General features: G+C 35.0%; 2 protein-coding genes across 6 annotated transcripts in view; both read right to left on the reverse strand.

The window, feature by feature from the left end:
- Window positions 1–18,808, reverse strand: part of LOC117114221 (coiled-coil domain-containing protein 150-like) — a 32,676-nt gene that overhangs the window by 8,991 nt on the left and 4,877 nt on the right. For 2 of the 4 annotated variants that reach the window (XM_033257823.1, XM_033257824.1), the window contains exons 3-16: window positions 16,099–16,266; window positions 15,498–15,566; window positions 15,019–15,135; window positions 13,436–13,544; window positions 12,181–12,224; window positions 11,540–11,632; window positions 10,811–10,989; window positions 9,799–9,883; window positions 8,869–8,961; window positions 4,563–4,733; window positions 3,511–3,702; window positions 2,735–2,797; window positions 1,560–1,858; window positions 108–201 (exon numbers count right to left, since the gene is read on the reverse strand). In XM_033257823.1, the coding sequence (XP_033113714.1) occupies window positions 108–201; window positions 1,560–1,858; window positions 2,735–2,797; window positions 3,511–3,702; window positions 4,563–4,733; window positions 8,869–8,961; window positions 9,799–9,883; window positions 10,811–10,989; window positions 11,540–11,632; window positions 12,181–12,224; window positions 13,436–13,544; window positions 15,019–15,135; window positions 15,498–15,566; window positions 16,099–16,266 (1,776 nt within the window). Of the gene's footprint in view, window positions 1–107; window positions 202–1,559; window positions 1,859–2,734; window positions 2,798–3,510; window positions 3,703–4,562; window positions 4,734–8,868; window positions 8,962–9,798; window positions 9,884–10,810; window positions 10,990–11,539; window positions 11,633–12,180; window positions 12,225–13,435; window positions 13,545–14,120; window positions 14,848–15,018; window positions 15,136–15,497; window positions 15,567–16,098; window positions 16,267–18,808 lie in introns of those variants that run through there. The other 2 variants (XM_033257825.1, XM_033257826.1) reach the window with 2 other exon arrangements.
- LOC117114222 lies at window positions 5,889–8,859 on the reverse strand. Of its 2 annotated transcripts, XM_033257828.1 has the most exons (3): window positions 7,946–8,859; window positions 7,330–7,729; window positions 5,889–6,970 (listed from the first exon to the last, which is right to left on the reverse strand). In XM_033257828.1, exons 2-3 carry the CDS (start codon window positions 7,521–7,523, stop codon window positions 6,775–6,777), a joined length of 390 nt encoding a protein of 129 aa, XP_033113719.1. In that variant the 5' UTR covers window positions 7,524–7,729; window positions 7,946–8,859; the 3' UTR covers window positions 5,889–6,774. The 2 variants fall into 2 exon arrangements, with proteins under 2 accessions (XP_033113719.1, XP_033113718.1); XM_033257827.1 differs by having other exon boundaries at window positions 7,330–8,859.

Genomic DNA, 18,808 nt, shown 5'->3' on the forward strand with positions numbered 1-18,808 from the left:
CAATGGCGACTTCCATCGTAACTAGGGAAGTGGCATATTTACAAACAGACCTAAGCTCTCTTCCCTTCCTATACTCTATGCTAGAACCTATAAACAATGATACTCACTCTATCTAGCTGATTTGTTTCCATGGCAACAATTTGATCTTGCAGTAGATGCATGTCACCGCTGAGCATTTGCAATGATTCTTCATATTTCTTTCTAAATTTTAAAACAGGAAAAAATGAGTACCAAAGGGGTATATTAAAAATCAGTACAGTGGCGGACCGTCAAGGCAAGCAAGGTATGCAGTGCATACCCTGGCTAAAACAAATTAAAAAAAATATAGTAGTACATTTTCTTCACATTTCTTAGTCAGAATCTTCTATATAAACCTTAACTTTTTTCGAGTGGATTGCTACAGATCATTGGAATAGCAAAGTTTTTAAATGTTTGGCCTACTTTGGTATCTAGGATAAGTCACAGTCGGGCCTATCGCAGCTGCTTAGAATTTCCGCATGGCTGGTTTTCAATATCAGCCAATCACGTATTCAATTGGTCAATAGGAATGAGAGCATACCCTGCAACGCTAAAATTTGCTATTGTGACAACCGTGTGGTGGCGTCAGAATAGCCAATTTAACGCTGGAATGGAAGCGGTGCTTCCAAGAGTATGAGCGCATGCTCTTCTTCTCACAAATTGGGACCTCCACAGCCGATCGGGTATTCTATCTACATGCCTAATCTCGATTATTAAAGTTGAAGTAAATTTGCATACATGACTGGTATAGAAGAAATTTGGAATTAGTATTATTTGAAATTTGTTAAAATACGGGAATAGGAATTCTTTTGAAGAGAAGATACTTCAACTATGCTGGTATTAAATATAACATACCTTTGTACTTTGACTATAGGACACAATCTGATTCTGTATAGTAGTAGGCTTACAAACTTTTTCTACTAGCAGGCCCTAGCATCAGTGGTGTAGGGATCTTGAAATGGAAGGGAGCTGATGGGGGTGGGAAGGTGGGGATGGGCGATTATGTGAGGGGGATAACTCGCAAAATAAGGTGATTTGAGGTGATTTTAACTACTAGAGCATGATTTGTTGGCGGGGCCGCAACTGGGGATGGACGAGTATTTTTTTTCGGGGTGGGGGGACCTTGCCAATACCTAGCATACCCCGCAATTAACCCTATGGTCCGCCACTGTTGAATCACACCAACAGTAGAGTAAACACTAAACAAAAGATGTGTATAAGAGACAGTAATATAATCACCCGCCCCCATGGGAGCACCAGCCCCCCTTTTAGAAAGTAAAAAACAAATGAAAGAAAAAAGAAATAATTGATCGCTCAAAACATCTCAGGTTATTTTCGGGTGTCTATAAAACAAAAAGTTTGCTGGGGTATGCCCCCCTCCCACCTCCTATGGCAGTGTTGTCCCGATCGGCCCAACTTTCGGCCCCCTCCCCCTTTGGACATCTCTGGATCCGTATTTGTATTGATTATGATCTGACAACCTTTTACTAAGTGCATATTTTTCTATTCTTTTTTATAGAAATGTAAAATGATAATCTTACTTTTCATATTCAATGGCTGATATTTCTGCATCTTTTTTCCCTAATTCAGTTTGTAATTTTTCAAGTGTTAATTGCAGTTTGCTGTGTGATAGCATAACACTCTTGACTGTGGCAGCCATCTTGGAATTATTTTGCTTTGCATAGTGTAGTTTGCTTTCCAAGTGCTGTATATTTTCATGTTGTTGATGATCTAGTGTTTTTAGCTGTTCTTTATATCTCTGCTTTTCCTCTATGACTTCATCCTGACGTCTCATCAACTCGTTCACTTTCATGTCTTTTTCTTGTCCAGCTACAACTGACTGATACAATAATAATCTGTTATGACATTCACAAATTAAATTGAAGGACAAATTAATACTTTAATAAATATTCTAAGTATAATACATTATAAATGTAGGCCAGAAGTAAACAGGAAAAAAGAGCAAATATAAAGTACATGCTTGATTGGATGATGAATAGGAGGATATAAACTTTGGCGTGACAGAGTTTGTGGGGCCCAGGCGGTGACTATTATTGAGGGCCCCAATAAGTGAAAGCGAGAGTTAAGTTTGCAAGCAGAGCGAGCAACCAGACCCTGGGAGCCAAGTGGGTGAAGGCCCCCTCGCACTCAGAGCTTATGACATTTATAAACTGTTAACTGCATTGTCAGAGAACATAGAATGGTCCATATTGCAGATAATTTTATGACAAAACCAACATGGATTACATAGGTTATCTTTCGGAACAGTAAGCCTATGTACTCTAATGTAGGTGTAAATAAATACAGAATATTTTAGTAATAAACAGACCATGTTTTAATAACGTATTTACAATGCAAAGCAGATTGATCACAAAATCAGAAACTGTCAAACAACAGAAATCAGCTTTTATTGTTTGAAACTATCAGGACCCCGTTGAATTGAAACTATGGTATTATAGTTTATATTACTGTATATTCTTTTTAAACTACAATGTCGGGGCACCTCGTGCCTGAGGGCCCTGGTGCTCCACCCCCATCAGTACCCAAGCGTGACGCCACTGGATATAAATGTATTTAAAATGACATAATATTTGATTACTGTTTTTGGTAATGTTAAAATGAATGAAATGCACTTTTAAACATTAGACAAGTCATAATTCATTATTTACTGAATTTATAGCAAGTTGGTAAAGTTAATAGAAAATAATAGGAGTACCTGTTTGAGTTGCTTTTCTATCATTTTCTGATTCACGTTGACAACACTTAGTGCAGAACTCAGCTGGAAATTAAGAGAAAAGGAAGATTTGAAACCAGTGTAGTGGCCTGTTAAGATGCTGACAAACCAATATAGCATGATACATGTTCCAGTAGCATGAATAAAACATGATCTGACTCTACTGATTAAAAACGCTAATGGCTTCTAACAGACTATGAAGAAGTAATATTATATGAAATCAAATAAATATTTGCCATCAATAATTGAAAACAGAAAGCTTAATTGAAAGATATGGGTCTACAGACATGTCAGTCAATACTTGTGTGAGATAGCTAAATTCTCATATCATATCATTTATTTCACAAGTAAAACACCAAAGTATGGCTGACTGGCCAGATTGTGCAAAATCAACACAACATTTACTGTCAAGGAGCTATCCTGGCAGCACATACAGTACAAAAATACTTAATACATTCAAGTATATTAAAATATATATACAGTATATAAATAAACCATCTTTTTTGACAATTTCATTTCAAAAATTAAAAGTTAATTACTAATTTACAGCACATAAAACACATATAAATAAATTAATTTACAAAATGGGAAATACTGTACAAGCAATATCAGATCATTACAAAAGGATAAAATTAACTTTTCAAACATTGTTTTAGATTATTTAAAAATGGATTTTTCATCCACTTTAAATTGTCTAATTTGTTAGTTAACAATATCAATCACATCAACAGCAATATCATTTATCACAAAAACCTTACTGATTTGACTTTACTCTGAAGTGCAGTGTTGGTTCTTTTTAAATGAGTGACCTCTGACCTAGCATCGGAAACTGCCTCGAGTTCTTGTTGTAAGTGTAAGAGTTTGCTTTGTAGTTGACCTTTGTCATATGCAAGCTGATTCTTACTGTCCACTAACTCTGCCAGAGAACACTCAACAGATTTCTGTGTAGACTGAAAAGAAATGCCATTTGCCAATTATTCAATATTTCAATACATGTAAAAAAATATTTAGATGCAATGAAAGGGAGCTGCATGCTAATTTTGTTTTTCAACTTTCCATACCTGGGACAACCCAAAATAGCAGTTTGCTGGCTATCATGGGACCCTTATCAAAATGTAAACTGCTATAAAGAAATGTAAAATTTGGGCTTTAAATTACTGCAAGCATTCCCAAGCCTTCGCAAGGCACAAAAATCTCCTGGAAATCAGTACGGTGTCCTGTGCACTCCTACAAGCAGGCAAAAAATCTCCTGCAACTAGAGCATATCTACAAATACAGGTAAATTGAATATTCTTACTACCATTTTAATATCTGTTTCCTTGACATGGTTATACCTATACACAGCAAAATAGAATATGTAAGAAAGCTAATTAAAACCAGACCTCCCCTGAAAAGTGATCTGCTAAAATCAGTATTCGGTAAAAAGACGCTGTAACCCAAAATCACCATGTTGTTGGGTGACATGCCTGATACTAAATAATGTTTGTATTGTGTTGTGGCGAATTTGCACCTTGATTGCACTTGTAGCTTAAAAAAAAAAAGGAAATTATAATTGAATTGAAATGTAAAGAAAAATATGAATTGAATGAATTAGCCAACAACTTATTGTTTTTTAATGGTTATTTGTCAAAAGATTCAGAAAAAAGAAACCTTGATTAACTGACGGGTAAAATTTTTTCTCATTAAAATTTGTAATTGTATGTTGATAAATAGCTTAAATATTCAAGTCAGGCAATACAAATGTGGAAATGAATTGTTCAATTTGCTTAGCTCATGAGTGGACAGTACATATTTAAATGGTTAAATAAACCTCATTTACTTGCTCTTGTTCCAAAACACTGATTCTGTCGAGTAGCTTGTCCATCTCCAACTCCAACTGTGACTTTTCATTTGTTATAGTTGCAATCTCTAACTTAGCTTCCTCAAGTTCTTGTTGCATTCTTGAGTGTTCAGTTGACATCCCATCCACTGCTAAATTCACCTTTGACCCATAAATAACAACAGTCCCCATAAATTATTTATATAGTGCTTATACACAATTTGTATTTGAAACAATATACATGTTATTCAGCATAAAGCAACATACACAGATTTGGGGCATACCAGTACACAATACACAATTTTATGCAGTTACACAATGTAAAAAAATGTCATACAGCATGATGTTATGTAATGTATATAATGTTGCATATAGCATACATGATGTTTAAATACAGTTTATAAGAAGTTATGCATTATACATGATAAACATTATGCGGTGTATTTAATGTTATGTGGCATACAATGATGCATGTATATCATACAAAGTTATACACCAGCGGTCAGTAAAATGGATCGCGACCCAATTTTAGGTCGTGGAAAATTGGGTTGTGGGTCAAATTTGGTTTTGTCACTAATTATTAATATGATTGATCATAATACAAATTCCAAGGTCTAGTGATAGTTAAATTTTTACTTTGAAAAAATCACATGAGCTTTTCGCCTGTTATATTTGTTAATTATTTTCTGCATGTATGCAGTAGGCATATTATATGTTCTTTCTATTTTTTACACATTTTCCAAAAATCCTAGGCATGTCGCCTTTTTGTTAATGATGTAACATTAAGTACAAAGGCTATGGATGAAACATGGTGAAATTGGCTAAACGATCCTCCAAGTTCTTATTCCATCATTTCAATGTTTTTCATCAATAGCCTTTGTACGCCTGCACTTATGTTGCTGGCTGTCATTACCATTGTTACATGCGATCACACTAGGAAGAGCAACAAAAAAAATAGATAAAAACTGATGTATTACTATTTATAGACTAGTCTACTACTACCCAAATTATAAATGGCTGTTACGCTTTTCAACAAGTTATTTATTTTACGAATATTTATTATTTTAAAAAAAAAATTAAAATTAGGTAATTTCCTTGAAAAATAAATCGCACTTTATGAACAGGTATTTTTTAGGCAAAATTAGCCTAAAAAATGTAAGTTCAAAATTGTTTTTATAACTTTTTAAAAGTTTTGTTAGTATGGACCATGGTGTTACTGCAAATAGAGGTGGATGAGCTTACAATTGCACAGGTTATAACTGGGAAATAATTTGGAGATAGTCGCCTGAGGTTCACAGAATTTCAGCCTGAAAGTTTAGAATCTACACTAGCGGAAACATGGTCTTCACAGTAACAATTGTGTTATTGGCGTTTTTTTGGAAATATGCCTGGACTTTGATAATTAACGGCCAGTGCACACATGTGCAGGAAGTGATGGGAAGATGGATCTCTCGGCTAAACACATCGATGGTAAGTTTAATTTTCACTTTCATTCGGTATTTTTGTTGTATTTGAAATTGTGAAGTTATATTTAAGTTTTAAATGCAGTTTTACGAAAAAATGTATGAATATTTCTGTACCCTACATTAGGGAATGGAATATGACCGCTTGTACGCAATGATCACCAATTTGGGTTGTACCATTGTAGGAAATAGGGTGTTTAATATTAATATTGTAGTACAACATAGACACATAGACTGTACTATAGTACATTAAATCAAATGCATTCTTTAACCTTTAATTCATAGATTTTTGGTGTTGATAATGACTGCATGTTAAATTATTACATTAAATAGAAAAAAAGAAAAACACACACACAGAGCAGTATTTATTTTAAATTATAAAGAACATTTTTATTTTCTCCATCAATTTTCAAAAGTACAGCAGTAAATAGGCTCATAATAATTTCTATTTTTATATGCCCTGGCACTCATGAAAAAAAAATACTATTTTTTATATTTAAAAAAGAACCCAATCATTTTTCCATAAAAAAATCAAAATAATGATGACTTGAAAGATTGCCAAATAGTAAATGGCAGAATACAATACAAAGATTAATTTTACTTCTTTTACAATATATACTATATTGTGATGTACATACAGCTAAAAATTGTTGCTGGAAGCATTTTATCGAGACATGGTTGGAGGCACAAACATTATATTCCAGGATTGAAGGTACAAGATGCCCATCACAACAGCTTTTTCATTCTTCACTTTTCTTGCAGGTTGGCCTGGCTTTCAGGGTTGATGGACAACAAGACACCCAGTGGTTTTTCATTACCGCAAATAGTAATTCCAACCTATCTGTTGTCTTTCCCCTGTAAACCAGTTGAATGATATTCTCACATGCATACTCTCCCCCTTGTTCACCATGAAATCCTGTTCCAACCTTCCATTTTCTAATATATGGAATAAATGGAAACAATATGACTTATTATGTCGAAATTTTGACATATGTAAGTCGTAATTACGACTTAGTGTGTCGAAATTTTGACATACGTATGTCGAAATTACGACATAATAAGTCGAAATTTTGATATATGTATGTCGTAATTTCGACATAAGTCGTGATTACGACATACGTATGTCGAAATTTCGACATAATAAGTCGTAATTACGACATAAAAATATATATTTTAGTGGCCCTAATAGGCTTTCGTACAATTCTGATTAATGCAAATAAATTAAATTTGAGCAATTGCATTTTTAGTGTTGTTGGAAGTGTTGATTGATATATTTTATACAGTACAGTACATACCTGTACCTCTTTAATAACCTTGTCTTGGATCCACCTAATCCCAGATGGTTTTTCGACAAGATATCCCCATATGGCATTTTCAGTGGCGTTCTTAATATGGACTTTAAATTGTCCTGAAGGTTCTGGAGCTTGTGACGCTGTTGCTCAGCAACAGCATCATTAGCAACAGCATCATTACTTGGGCCACTGATCATTGTTCTAAATTGCTTAATCTGTAAGATAACAATACTTTATAAGCTGGTGCCTGCGCTAGTACCGGCATTTTGTTTCAACTAATAATTTAGCATAAGCTACTAAAAACAATTAATATAAAAAAGTGACCTGATTTGTTCTTTTTTGTCTTCTTTGAAGCTTCATTCGAGGGAACCCTGACTTGTGGGAATTTAAGATACTTTACAGTCTGTAGTAAAAGACAGAATAATACAAAATGATGATGAGAATATCACTTTGTGATTTCTATATTGAGTATTGTCATGTGATTTTTAATGATTCTCATTGCAAATACTGTATATCACTGAAATTACTTGATCATTTATCATTGTGTGTCGTGTATCTTGGTTTTCCAAGTTTATTTCAATCCTAATCTTTCCTCAACATGTCCTTGCAGATCTCGCACCTTCCTACTCTTTTATGTGACGGCCATTCCTTATGCTTGTGGCATTTTTTTGCACTATCAGCTTGATGTAGCAGAGATTGCAAAAATATAGAAGATGTATGTCGTCATCCTCTCTGCCAACACCAAGCTGTTCTTGATAATGTTCTACGGATTTTATCCTTGTGCCATCTTTGTGGAGTTTTACACCAAACACCCTACACAAGGATTTTAATATTTCTTTATGTGTTTCCAGGAAACTGCAAAACAATTTGTTTCAAGTATTTAAACAACTGGTATTCAGATAACACACTTTAACTTAACATTTAAATATATCATACTGTGTAATTGCCATAATAATCTAGCCTATGTGCTAAATTAAGGGTTTGACATACCCACATATAAAGTCGAATTATGAAAAAACACTAATTATTTCCCAAGTCTTTCCTCATTACTTCGACAGGATAGTAGTTAAAAACTAATATAAATAAATTCATTTGGTATAACTCCGGAAGAGAAATAATACACAGTTTACTACTTCCTCGATACTATTTAACACTTCCGTTTTGGCGAAAATCTAGGCCTAGGGTATAGGTTTTACCACATAAAGTTGGTAGTTTAAAATGATATTTAATTTATACTTAGACTTGTGTATATTATCAATGAAAATCGGTAAATGATACTTAAAATTGCCATACCAAAATCATAAAAACTGGAAGAAGAAACGACCTATTCCATGCAAAAACACCAGTCGCCGGCATTTTTCAAAACAAAGCAGTGAAGCATATCGACGTACGCGATTACATCTGACCACTGGGGGCGCTATAGCGTATGTGTCTGTCTTCGCGGATACGTGATTGCATAGTACAGTCTTGAAATCAGTTGGGGGCTACAGTTTTAATCATTCTATTCAAAGCAGTTAATATATGTACATTATTGTGTCATACCTCATCAAGAAGTGACTGCTTATCATCAATGGCCAAGTCTTTAGCCTTACGATTTGCTTCAAGCTGTTCTTGTGCCAGGTGTACTGATTTTTCCTGTAAATAATCATGTGTACTCAACCACTATATTTGAATACTTTCAACATGGCACCAACATTTAAACTGACTTGGTATCAAATATTAGTCACACTGTTTATCACTTAAGGCAGGCTCACTATACATCAGATACAGTAGTTCTTTCTATTGTTTCATCTATAAACTATATTTAGATACAAATCTTGGATTTCAACCATAACATTAAACCCCATGAGGTCCCATAATATTTTTATTAATAATAATATCACACTTGGGTCTGTTTTAATTGTGCTCACTTACATCAGATACAGAAGTTCTTTCTATTGTTTTGTCTATAAACTTAATCATTTATATACAAATCTTGGATTTCAAACATAACGTTGAGCCCCATGAGGTCCCATTTTATTTTTATTAATAATAATATCATACTTGGGTCTGTTTTACTTGAAAACAATTTTTATGAAATATGGAGCATGATGCTAAAGCATTATGTACTGCCGTGAAGAAATCCATCTTAATTGAGAAAATAAAATTATTAATTATGAATTAATAACCAAGCAGGAATAACTGACTATATGTACTGTACCTAAAAGATGTAGGACACATTGCACAAATAATTTGTTTTGAAGTCAGGCTCCGTAAGAAAAAAACAATTTGATATGTTGTAGAACTGCTTTCCTCAAACAACTTTTTCCTTTAAGAAAAATCAGTTCTACAACATATCAACAATTTTTTTTTCCCTCCAGAGCCTGACTGTAATTAACTTTTCTACTATATAACATAAAACATTTAAAATGGTGATCTTGCTATTCAGTGTTTAAAATTTTCTCATTGTAAATTGCGGACATTGAGACATACCAAATCTTTTATCTTTGCTTCAAGTACTTGCTTTTGCTCATCATTTCTTGTTTTATTCTCTTCCACAAGGAGTTTTAGATGTTCACTGAAAAAGTCACAACATAATTATTTTTACTATACAATCTTATTTTTTTGTTGATATGCAAGTAATTTATTATGTTTTGAGATTTGATTACTGTAGTCTTGTTCACAATGACACACAAGGGAAAATATAATATATACAAAGTTCAAAATTTATTTATACTATTAAACCATGATAGATGAATCTACTGTACATACTGTAATACTAACTGCACTAATTTGTAATTATTTCCTGTTGTAATCACAGTCTCAGTCTAATGCCAGGGGTGTATTTTTTATATTTGTTTGGCACATTATCACTGCTAGCTCCAGGGCTAACTAGACAAGACCCTAGATGGTGGCCATCTATAATTTTGGCCTAGCTTTCCCATGGCAGTAGGATAGTACAGAGCAGCATGTCACAGTTCTGCAGGTGGTGAAAATTACAATTTGTGAGCTGAGCTATGGAGACCTTTGTGTCTATAGATTCTAGTCCATCAATTTAATTTTTAAATACTGTACAGGTTATAACGTACAGTGTTTTAAAAAAAATGTGCCATGCACACAGCACCCAGCATGCTTACACAGTACATACTGTACATGCAGGGAATTGGGTATGTGTACTCAGGGGCGGACTTAGGGGGTCCGGGCCTGCCCCAACTCCCCCTTTTGTAAAGTGAAGGAAAAAAAAAAGAAAGAAAAAGAAAAAATTGATCACCCAAAACACCTCAGAGGTTATTTTCAGACGTCCAGAAAACAAAAATTTTGCGGGGGAATTCCCCGGACCCCCTAGGTTAGTGTTGTCTCGATCAGCCCCACTTCCGGGCCCCCCTTTCGGACATCTCTGGATCAGCCCCTGATACTGTCCATTCCACCTGCACTATGGCTGGCACTGGTCTTCAATTCAGATTATGGAAGGGAAATTAACAACAGTGCTATTTTAACGTCTTACCTTTCTTTTTGCATTTGGTGTTTTAATTCAATCTGCATCTGTAGTTGAGTGTTGATATTTTGAATAATATCATTTGATTTCTTTTGTTCATTTTCAACGACTTCATTTTGAATGGCTTCACTTTGCTCAACTCTGCTTAGCAAACCTTGCTTTTCTTTTTCTGCTGACTCCAATGCAACCTAAAGTAGAGAATTGTTGTTTAGAGATTCTAAATAAATTAATGTTAAAATCTTTTGGCAAACTTTCCTATCATCAACTTAATACATTGGTACAAAGTAACCACAATCACATTCATACTGTATGTTTACTGAACACAATTATAAATAATGTGTGCATGTTTACTGAATACAATTGAACAAACCACTATATCACCTATTTACTGTGTGTAGGTTTACTATATATAATGATACAAACCATTGTATCACCTTCATACTGTGTGTAGGTTCACTGTATATGATACAAACCACTATATCACCTTCATACTGTATGTAGGTTTACTATATATAATGATACAAACTACCATATACCTTCATACTGTGTGTAGGTTTACTGAAGATAATGACACAAACCATTTTATCACCTTCATACCGTGTGTAGGTTTACTGTATATAGTGATACAGACCACTATATCACCATTCATACTGTGCGTATATTTACAATGACAAACGACTATCACCTCCATACTGTGTGTAGGTTTACTGAACACAATGATACAAACCACTATATCACCTTCATACTGTGTGTATGTTTACTCAATTCTTCAAGCTGTATTTTCAAAGCCTCATTTTCTTTTTTCAAATGCTCAAGATTGGTAAGAAACACCTTCAATGAGAAAATGTATGAATGATTAGACATACAAGTATTATCACCTCTGCAATTGTATTTGATTATCTGGAATCTACATACATAGCCAGGAGGAGCAACCAGGAGCAGTAACAAAATGTAATGTAGTTAGATATAGCACTTCATACCGATAGGGTTAAGTTGTGGACTAGCTCTTTACAGTAAATTGCTTCTTCTCTAAGGGTCTCTTTGTGTTTGAGCTACCTGGTAAACTGGAACTAGCTACTCTTGTCTGTCCACTACAGAGGCTGAATGGGCCAGCACACTGGGGTTACCCCCTACTCATCTCGAAAGATGTACTGGGTTTTTTTAAAGTGCACACACCAAATTCCACCACCAGAACCATAGGCAAGTGTGCCGTTCAAAACAGTGGTGATATTATGGATGTACGTTGCAGTGCCCCTGCCTTAACCGCCTAGCCATCCAACTCAATATGGGTGTATGTGTGTGGGTGTGTGTGTGTACATGTTCACTAGTATTACTATTGGTGACAACACCTGGCTCTGACCATGCTTTAAACAAATTACCTGCATCTCTTCAATCTGCTTTATGATTTGCTTTTCCTTGGCAGCTAAAAAAAACCCCATATTTTAATAAATTAAAATTCTTTAAATGTATTGTACACATCAGACAAAAATGAAAAAAAAAACTATGCAGTGTTTATAATGTCAAGGGACTGTACTTTGCTTGTGCATATGGACATGACACATAAGTTGTTTTAATTATTTCATGTATTAATCACTGTGACAGATCAACACGTATCTAAAGAACACATACTGTGAACTTGATAATTGGATGAGTTCATTATTAAGACAATTTGTTTTTCTTTATTTATAAAATACTTAGTTTTTAAAGCCTAGACTAAATTTTCATCTTGTTATTGTTGTTTGGTAGCAGATATATGTAAAGTTAATTATGACAAAAACAATTACTTAAGTATTAAATCAATAGGCCAACTTTGAAACCAATTAGAAAAACTGAATTTAAGCATTCAAGATAAAAAAAGAAATTTACAAACGACAGAATGGAAGTGGAAAAAAAAGCTAAAACCTGTGCAAAAGCTACACCCTATCGAGAGGCTATAAAAATCATGTGGGGCTTGCCATGCCAAAACCACCATCATTGACCAAAATAAGAAAATTTACTTTTTTATATATTCTCTCCACACTATAAACTTTAAAATGATAGGTCATTTATTGGTACAGTAGAACCCCTCATTTACGTACGGCATGGGCCCAGAGCCGTTCATAAATGCGGGTATTCGTAAAATCGGGGTTGACCCAAATTCCTATATATTTGCACTGGTAGTACTACTTACACTGGCATAAACTAGGCCTAGGCTAAGCCTACAGGCCTACGCAGCTAAGTCTGAGGGGGCCTAGGTCTACAGTAGGCAGCTTCTAAGCATTCTGATCCCACTCTGACTTTGAAGAGGCCCGTTAGAGGGCCTCCTTCAATTGAGAATTAAATAGTACTGTATAGTATGATGTGTTGTGTTGTATGCATGCTAATAACAGTTACAATTCAAGCAGATTTTTTTTTTTTTTAATCTTTAACTTAAAAATTTATGATGTCATCACCTTTATTTTACGTTCGTAAAATCAGGGAATTCGTTAAATAGGGGTTCGTAAATGAGGGTTTCTACTGTATTGACTTACTATATACAATACAATACAATACCGCCACATTCTTATGCTAATTACTCAGTTGAACAATTAGCGACAGTACGCCGGTTTTGGGATGGCAAGCCCATTATGCATTTGTAAATTGACTGATTCTTACTGATCTCCAATTTAGAGTTACAAAGGGCATTCTGAATCAATTCCTTCTCTCTATTTAACTTTATACCTTCATCTTTCAAAACAGCACAGCTTTTAGAAAAGCTCTCCATCTAAAATATAATAAAACAACAAAGAAAACATAATCATTAATATCTTTTTTCACAGAAAAGCAAATCCTCTAAAATTACTAATCTATTTTGTTTAACTGTAAAATCCATGTTAACATCAGTCTGCCTACATATTTATAGACGTTTATGTATAGATGTTTACTTTTTAATATCAACTTTAAAAAGTAAACTTCACCTATTATTATGCATCTTAGCATTATCTTTGGTTAGTTTCAATTATTAAAAATAACAATTTTGAGCTTAGAAATATAAATCAGTTTATACATTGGTAATACTTAAAACGTACACCACATTTTCAGTGATGCTTGGCTTTCTACCCGGGAAGAACACTGTGGTGGTGGAGGCAGCGGCGAAGATGACTATGAATTATTATTGAAGAAATGATGATGAACGAAACGAAAAATGATGATGATGATGATGATAATAATTCTTTATTTGCCCTCATTCAACTATGAAACTGGAAATATGGGCTCGAGTCTCTGGGAGACATGCGGCAGGAACACTGCAGCGCCACCAGACTTAACTACAACATGCAATGGATAAATACGAGTTCCTTACCCAGCACATGTGACGGTTTTTACGAGGAGCTGAGCGATCAGACTCCAATTATAACCCGGCACTAACCAAGTTTCAACAGGGTCTTCAGCACAAGAAGCAGAAACAATACCTCGCAGCCAACTGCTCAGCTTCAATGATGATGATGATGATGAATAAAATAATAATAATAATAAATTGCTATTTATATAGGGCATATTGCAAGAAACTGCCTTTATGCACTTAACAACAACTAAAAAGGATTTAAAACAAAAATAATAATAAATATAGTAGTAATAAGGTGTGGTGACAAGCAGTGCACAGTCTCTTAAAGTCAACCATACGTCTCTGCTCTGGTGCAATCCCAGACCTCTACCTAGGTGGTGCAAACAATGGAGCACGTTTCACATTTGCCCTGTCACAGACGAATGGGTGCTCAGAGACTGCGGCCAAGACAGTGGCTCCAAGAGAAATGATGATGATGATGATACTGATGACTATGATGATGTTGCTGATGAATATGATGATGTTGATGGGGATGATGAATAAATTGATGATGATGCTGATGATGATGATGATAATCCAGATGCTGTTTCAGTATGGTTGATTATTCTTTATAGTAGTTAGCAGTTTGGCGCACCAGGAACGGATTGGTTTCCAAACTTCGAGGTCGGGGTTTCAATCCCTCGCTGTGCATTTTGCTTGTGTCCTTGAGCAAGACACTTTATCTGCATTGCTTCTCTCCACCCAGGAGTATAAATGGGTACCTGGTGGGGTTGCCTGCTCCTGCGCTGATTACCAGCAGCAACACTTAACATGTGGACCCAATGACCAGGGAAAGGAACTGCACTTTATAACCGCAAGGAAGAGGTGCATTATAAATGCCCGTACCAGTACCAGTATTGTGTCTACATTTCACTACCTCATTTCGTTCCTTTTGGACAATGGTCTCCAGATGTTGAAGTCTCTCAAGTATTGCACTGTGTGATTCCTCTAAGCTGCTCCTTAAAGCCAATTCTCTTGCTAACTCTTCCCTTGTCTGTAACAAAAAATGGTATAGTACTGTAGTATATAGGCATTCTTCAGTTGTTTTCACTCATTGTTGTGTACTGTATTGTCTTAAGGTGAAATGATTAAACAGATATATGATATTTGTAGCAAATATACTCTGATATTACAAAGAATTTAATTGAACAACATCAATCAAAAATAATAATATAATAATAATGTAATAGCAATGTTAAGAATTCTAATAAAAACTTGATTAATTTGTGTCCATCAAATTGCAACAACAGTAAAATTCAAACAAAATTTGTGAGTATCTCCAGATGCAAACCGATACAGTATATATTTCCTGAAAATCTTGAAGAAAAACAACAAAATTTGTTTAGATACACAAACCTCTGAAAGTTGTTTGTTTAGTTTTTGTTTGCTGTTTCTAAGGTCCTCATAGTTTAAAGCAAGCTCAGCCTGGAATTAAAAACAAAATGACAACATTTGTTAATTAACTGATAATTCTAGCTAAGATATATAATGTGTTTAGATTATTATTTACAGAAAAGAAGAAATGATTTTCAAATTTATCTTAAACAAAAATTATATTACATAATGAATCCAGTGGCGGCAAAAAAGGGTATCCAGGGAGGCAGAGGACAATTGTCAGCGAACCCCCAGGGAAAACGTATAAATCATTTTATCAGGGAACATTAGTTTGATAAAGCATTTTTACAGTCAGAATGTGCCATTTCTGCTCATGCTCCACAACAGGTGGGTTTCCATGAGGTAAGTGTGGACTTGCTGTAAGGGACCTGGCGTCTTGCTGGAGACATTAGACACTCCGTCAGGGACCTTGGACCCCACTTTGGTTAAAACTCTGTCTTAGCCATTGAATTAATCAGGTACAGTATGTGAGAGATGTGTTCCGACGTAATTATTACGGTACTATTAGCTCATGATCTAGCCAATTATACTTTAGGCCAAATGAAGCTGCTTGAATGTTTACCTTGGCCTGAACAGCCTGCTCTAAAGCAGCAGAAAGTCTTCTTGAAGCCTCTTGTGCTTCATGCCTCTTTGCTAGGTTATCCTTGCATTCCTTTCGTGCTGCTGCTAAGTCCTTGACTAACTTTTTTTTCTCTTTTTCATGACTTCCTTTTAGTGAAAGTAGATTCTCCTGTGGTAATGTAAATAGAAAACTTGACAATAAGTTACTTTTTGGTCCTCTAAATTTTCCTCTTATATTTTAAAAATTCCTTTTTTGAAAAAGTACTAATAAATAAATTTTGTTTAACCTCAGCTTTTTAGGCGACCCTTCAAAACTGACAGTTAAAAAATTCTGTGACCACCAAATTTAACTACAGTACTTGATATTTACACAACAATGTTATTATCATGTAATTTAATGTAACATAAACCAATTCTCCCCAGTTATGAATTGTTGAAAAATGTTACCAAAAAATATAAAAATTATCTCCAAATAGACATGTAAAACATTCAGTCTGACGGATCACATAATTAAGTTAACACACAGTATATTTTTTTCAAATTATACATTTTAAATCACTAAATGAAAAAGTAAACCACTAAAAAATGAGAAAAACTATAAAATTAAAAAACTCTGAATTGCTTGTGATTTTTCAAATGAATTACATAAAGTACCAACCACCAATAAAATAGAAAACAAAAATAAATTTGATATACAAACATTTTACCACTAAGCTTTCTTAATTATTAACAGTATTATATTCATATTGCCATCCTCATCTATAGATTCTATGCACTTAACATTATTTAATTATCATAAAGTAAGGTAAATCCTTGCTGAGCCACTAGAGCTCATAGGGGCTGGAGCATCAACAGTTTCTGTAATGTGAAGCAGATGACAGAGTAATAATACTCCCCCTGGGTGGGATGCTGGTCCACCGCAGGTTAAACCCAGCAATTTGCTGATACAGCTGGGTGAACTGAAGCAATGTAGATAAAGTGCCTTGCTCAAGGAAATGAACAACAAGCGAAATGAACAGTGAAGGATTGAAACCCCGACCTCGAGATTGGGAAACCAAACCATTCCCACTGCGCCAAATCCCTTCCACAATTATCATACCTGCAGTTCACTATTTTATTATCATTTTTCTCTTATTAATTTGCAAAGGAAGTTTATTGTTACGATTTTCAGATGAATGATAGTTCTTATGATTAACTAATGGCAAAAGAAATCAATTATTTTTTTTTATTCCAACAGTGTAGTGCGTAATTTGCCAGTGTATGCATGAGTATGGAAGTGATGCTCTACTTATACAGTCGAGTCCGCCAAAGCCGACTCTGTTTAAGTCGAAAATTTGCGTCAGTCGAATTTTTTTTAAAGTCCCAATTCTTTCCTATGTATTACTGTGTAAATTGTTGTAAATTCGAATTTCGGCTATATCGACGGAATTTTCCTGTCCGGATAGGCCGATTTTAAAGTAATTTCAACCACACAAGTGGAAGTTCCAAATTTAGTAGCGCACGCAGGGGCGGATTTAGGGTGGGCCGGCCCGGCCACGGCAGAATGCCTCAAATGTTATGTTCGGGCGTCTAGAACACAAAAAATTGGCGGGGGCATGCCCCGGACCCCCTACGACACTGTTGTCTCAATCAGCCAAACTTTCGGTCCCCTTCCGGCCCCGTCCATGGCACGTGGGAAAAATACACAGCCGTGGGAAAATATGAAGTTCAATCCTCGTTGTACGGCAACAAGTTAGCCATGTCAAACTAACATCTCAGACAGCGCGCTGTGGAACTTGGCTCACATGATCGTATGTCGTTGCAGTCTACTCTCACAAAACACCCCTCCGGACCGGCTCCAATGTTCAGTTTTTCGTCCAGTTTAGTTTGTAAAACTTGTACTGAACCCATTTTGAACAAGATTGTTGTAGTCAGGGCCTAGCTATTTAATTAATTTATCAAAGCCCTGGATTCTTTTGACTGCCTAGCCTACGCAAATTTAACACATTATTTAATACAGTAATACGTACAGTACCTGTTGTTTTGCTGTACTGCTCAGCAAATTTAATTCTTACCAATAAAACTGATGCGACTTTTATATATTGTTTTTGCGTGCATTTCTTTAGGTCTGATTACATTTTTCCAAGCACACATTCTTCGTTGGGCAATGCCACTTGCTGGTCGGCAGTCTAGTTGTAAACAGAACAGGTCGCGCCCCCAAAAACGCTTCCTGCCCGCCAATTGGTCCATTTTCGTGTGGTGATTTGCAGACTAGACATGTGCTTCTGCTGTGATGACATCAGATCGCCCAAATTTTTATAGTGCGTGACAGTAACAAGCTCGGTGTAATCAAGAATGTTTTAATTAAACGAATTTATAAAACAAAACAAAAAAACAAATAAGAAACCCTCATGGTATATTTTAGAGTCAAATCTAAATAAACCTAACAAATTATATTTTATTCTCTACAAATTTCCTCCGTAATTAAATTAGCAACATGTTTTGAAAAGCGTCTTGAGCTTAAAGAATGAATGAGGTGCATTTGAAATTTACACCGACGAATCTAACGAATTTGAATTAGACGTCTACTGAAAAGAGTAACCAGTAGAAACTAGCTTTGTTGAGTTCCCTCTTTATTGCAGGTTGATTCCAAATGGGTTTTAAGGATTAAAAGCAAGAATATACACTTATTAAAACATTGGAATGCGTAAATTTCACATCATAATTAACCA

Source organism: Anneissia japonica, unplaced genomic scaffold (assembly GCF_011630105.1).
Source record: "Anneissia japonica isolate Jap-2015-1 unplaced genomic scaffold, ASM1163010v1 scaffold1525_len913038_cov183, whole genome shotgun sequence".
NCBI classification, from domain to species: Eukaryota; Metazoa; Echinodermata; class Crinoidea; order Comatulida; family Comatulidae; genus Anneissia; species Anneissia japonica.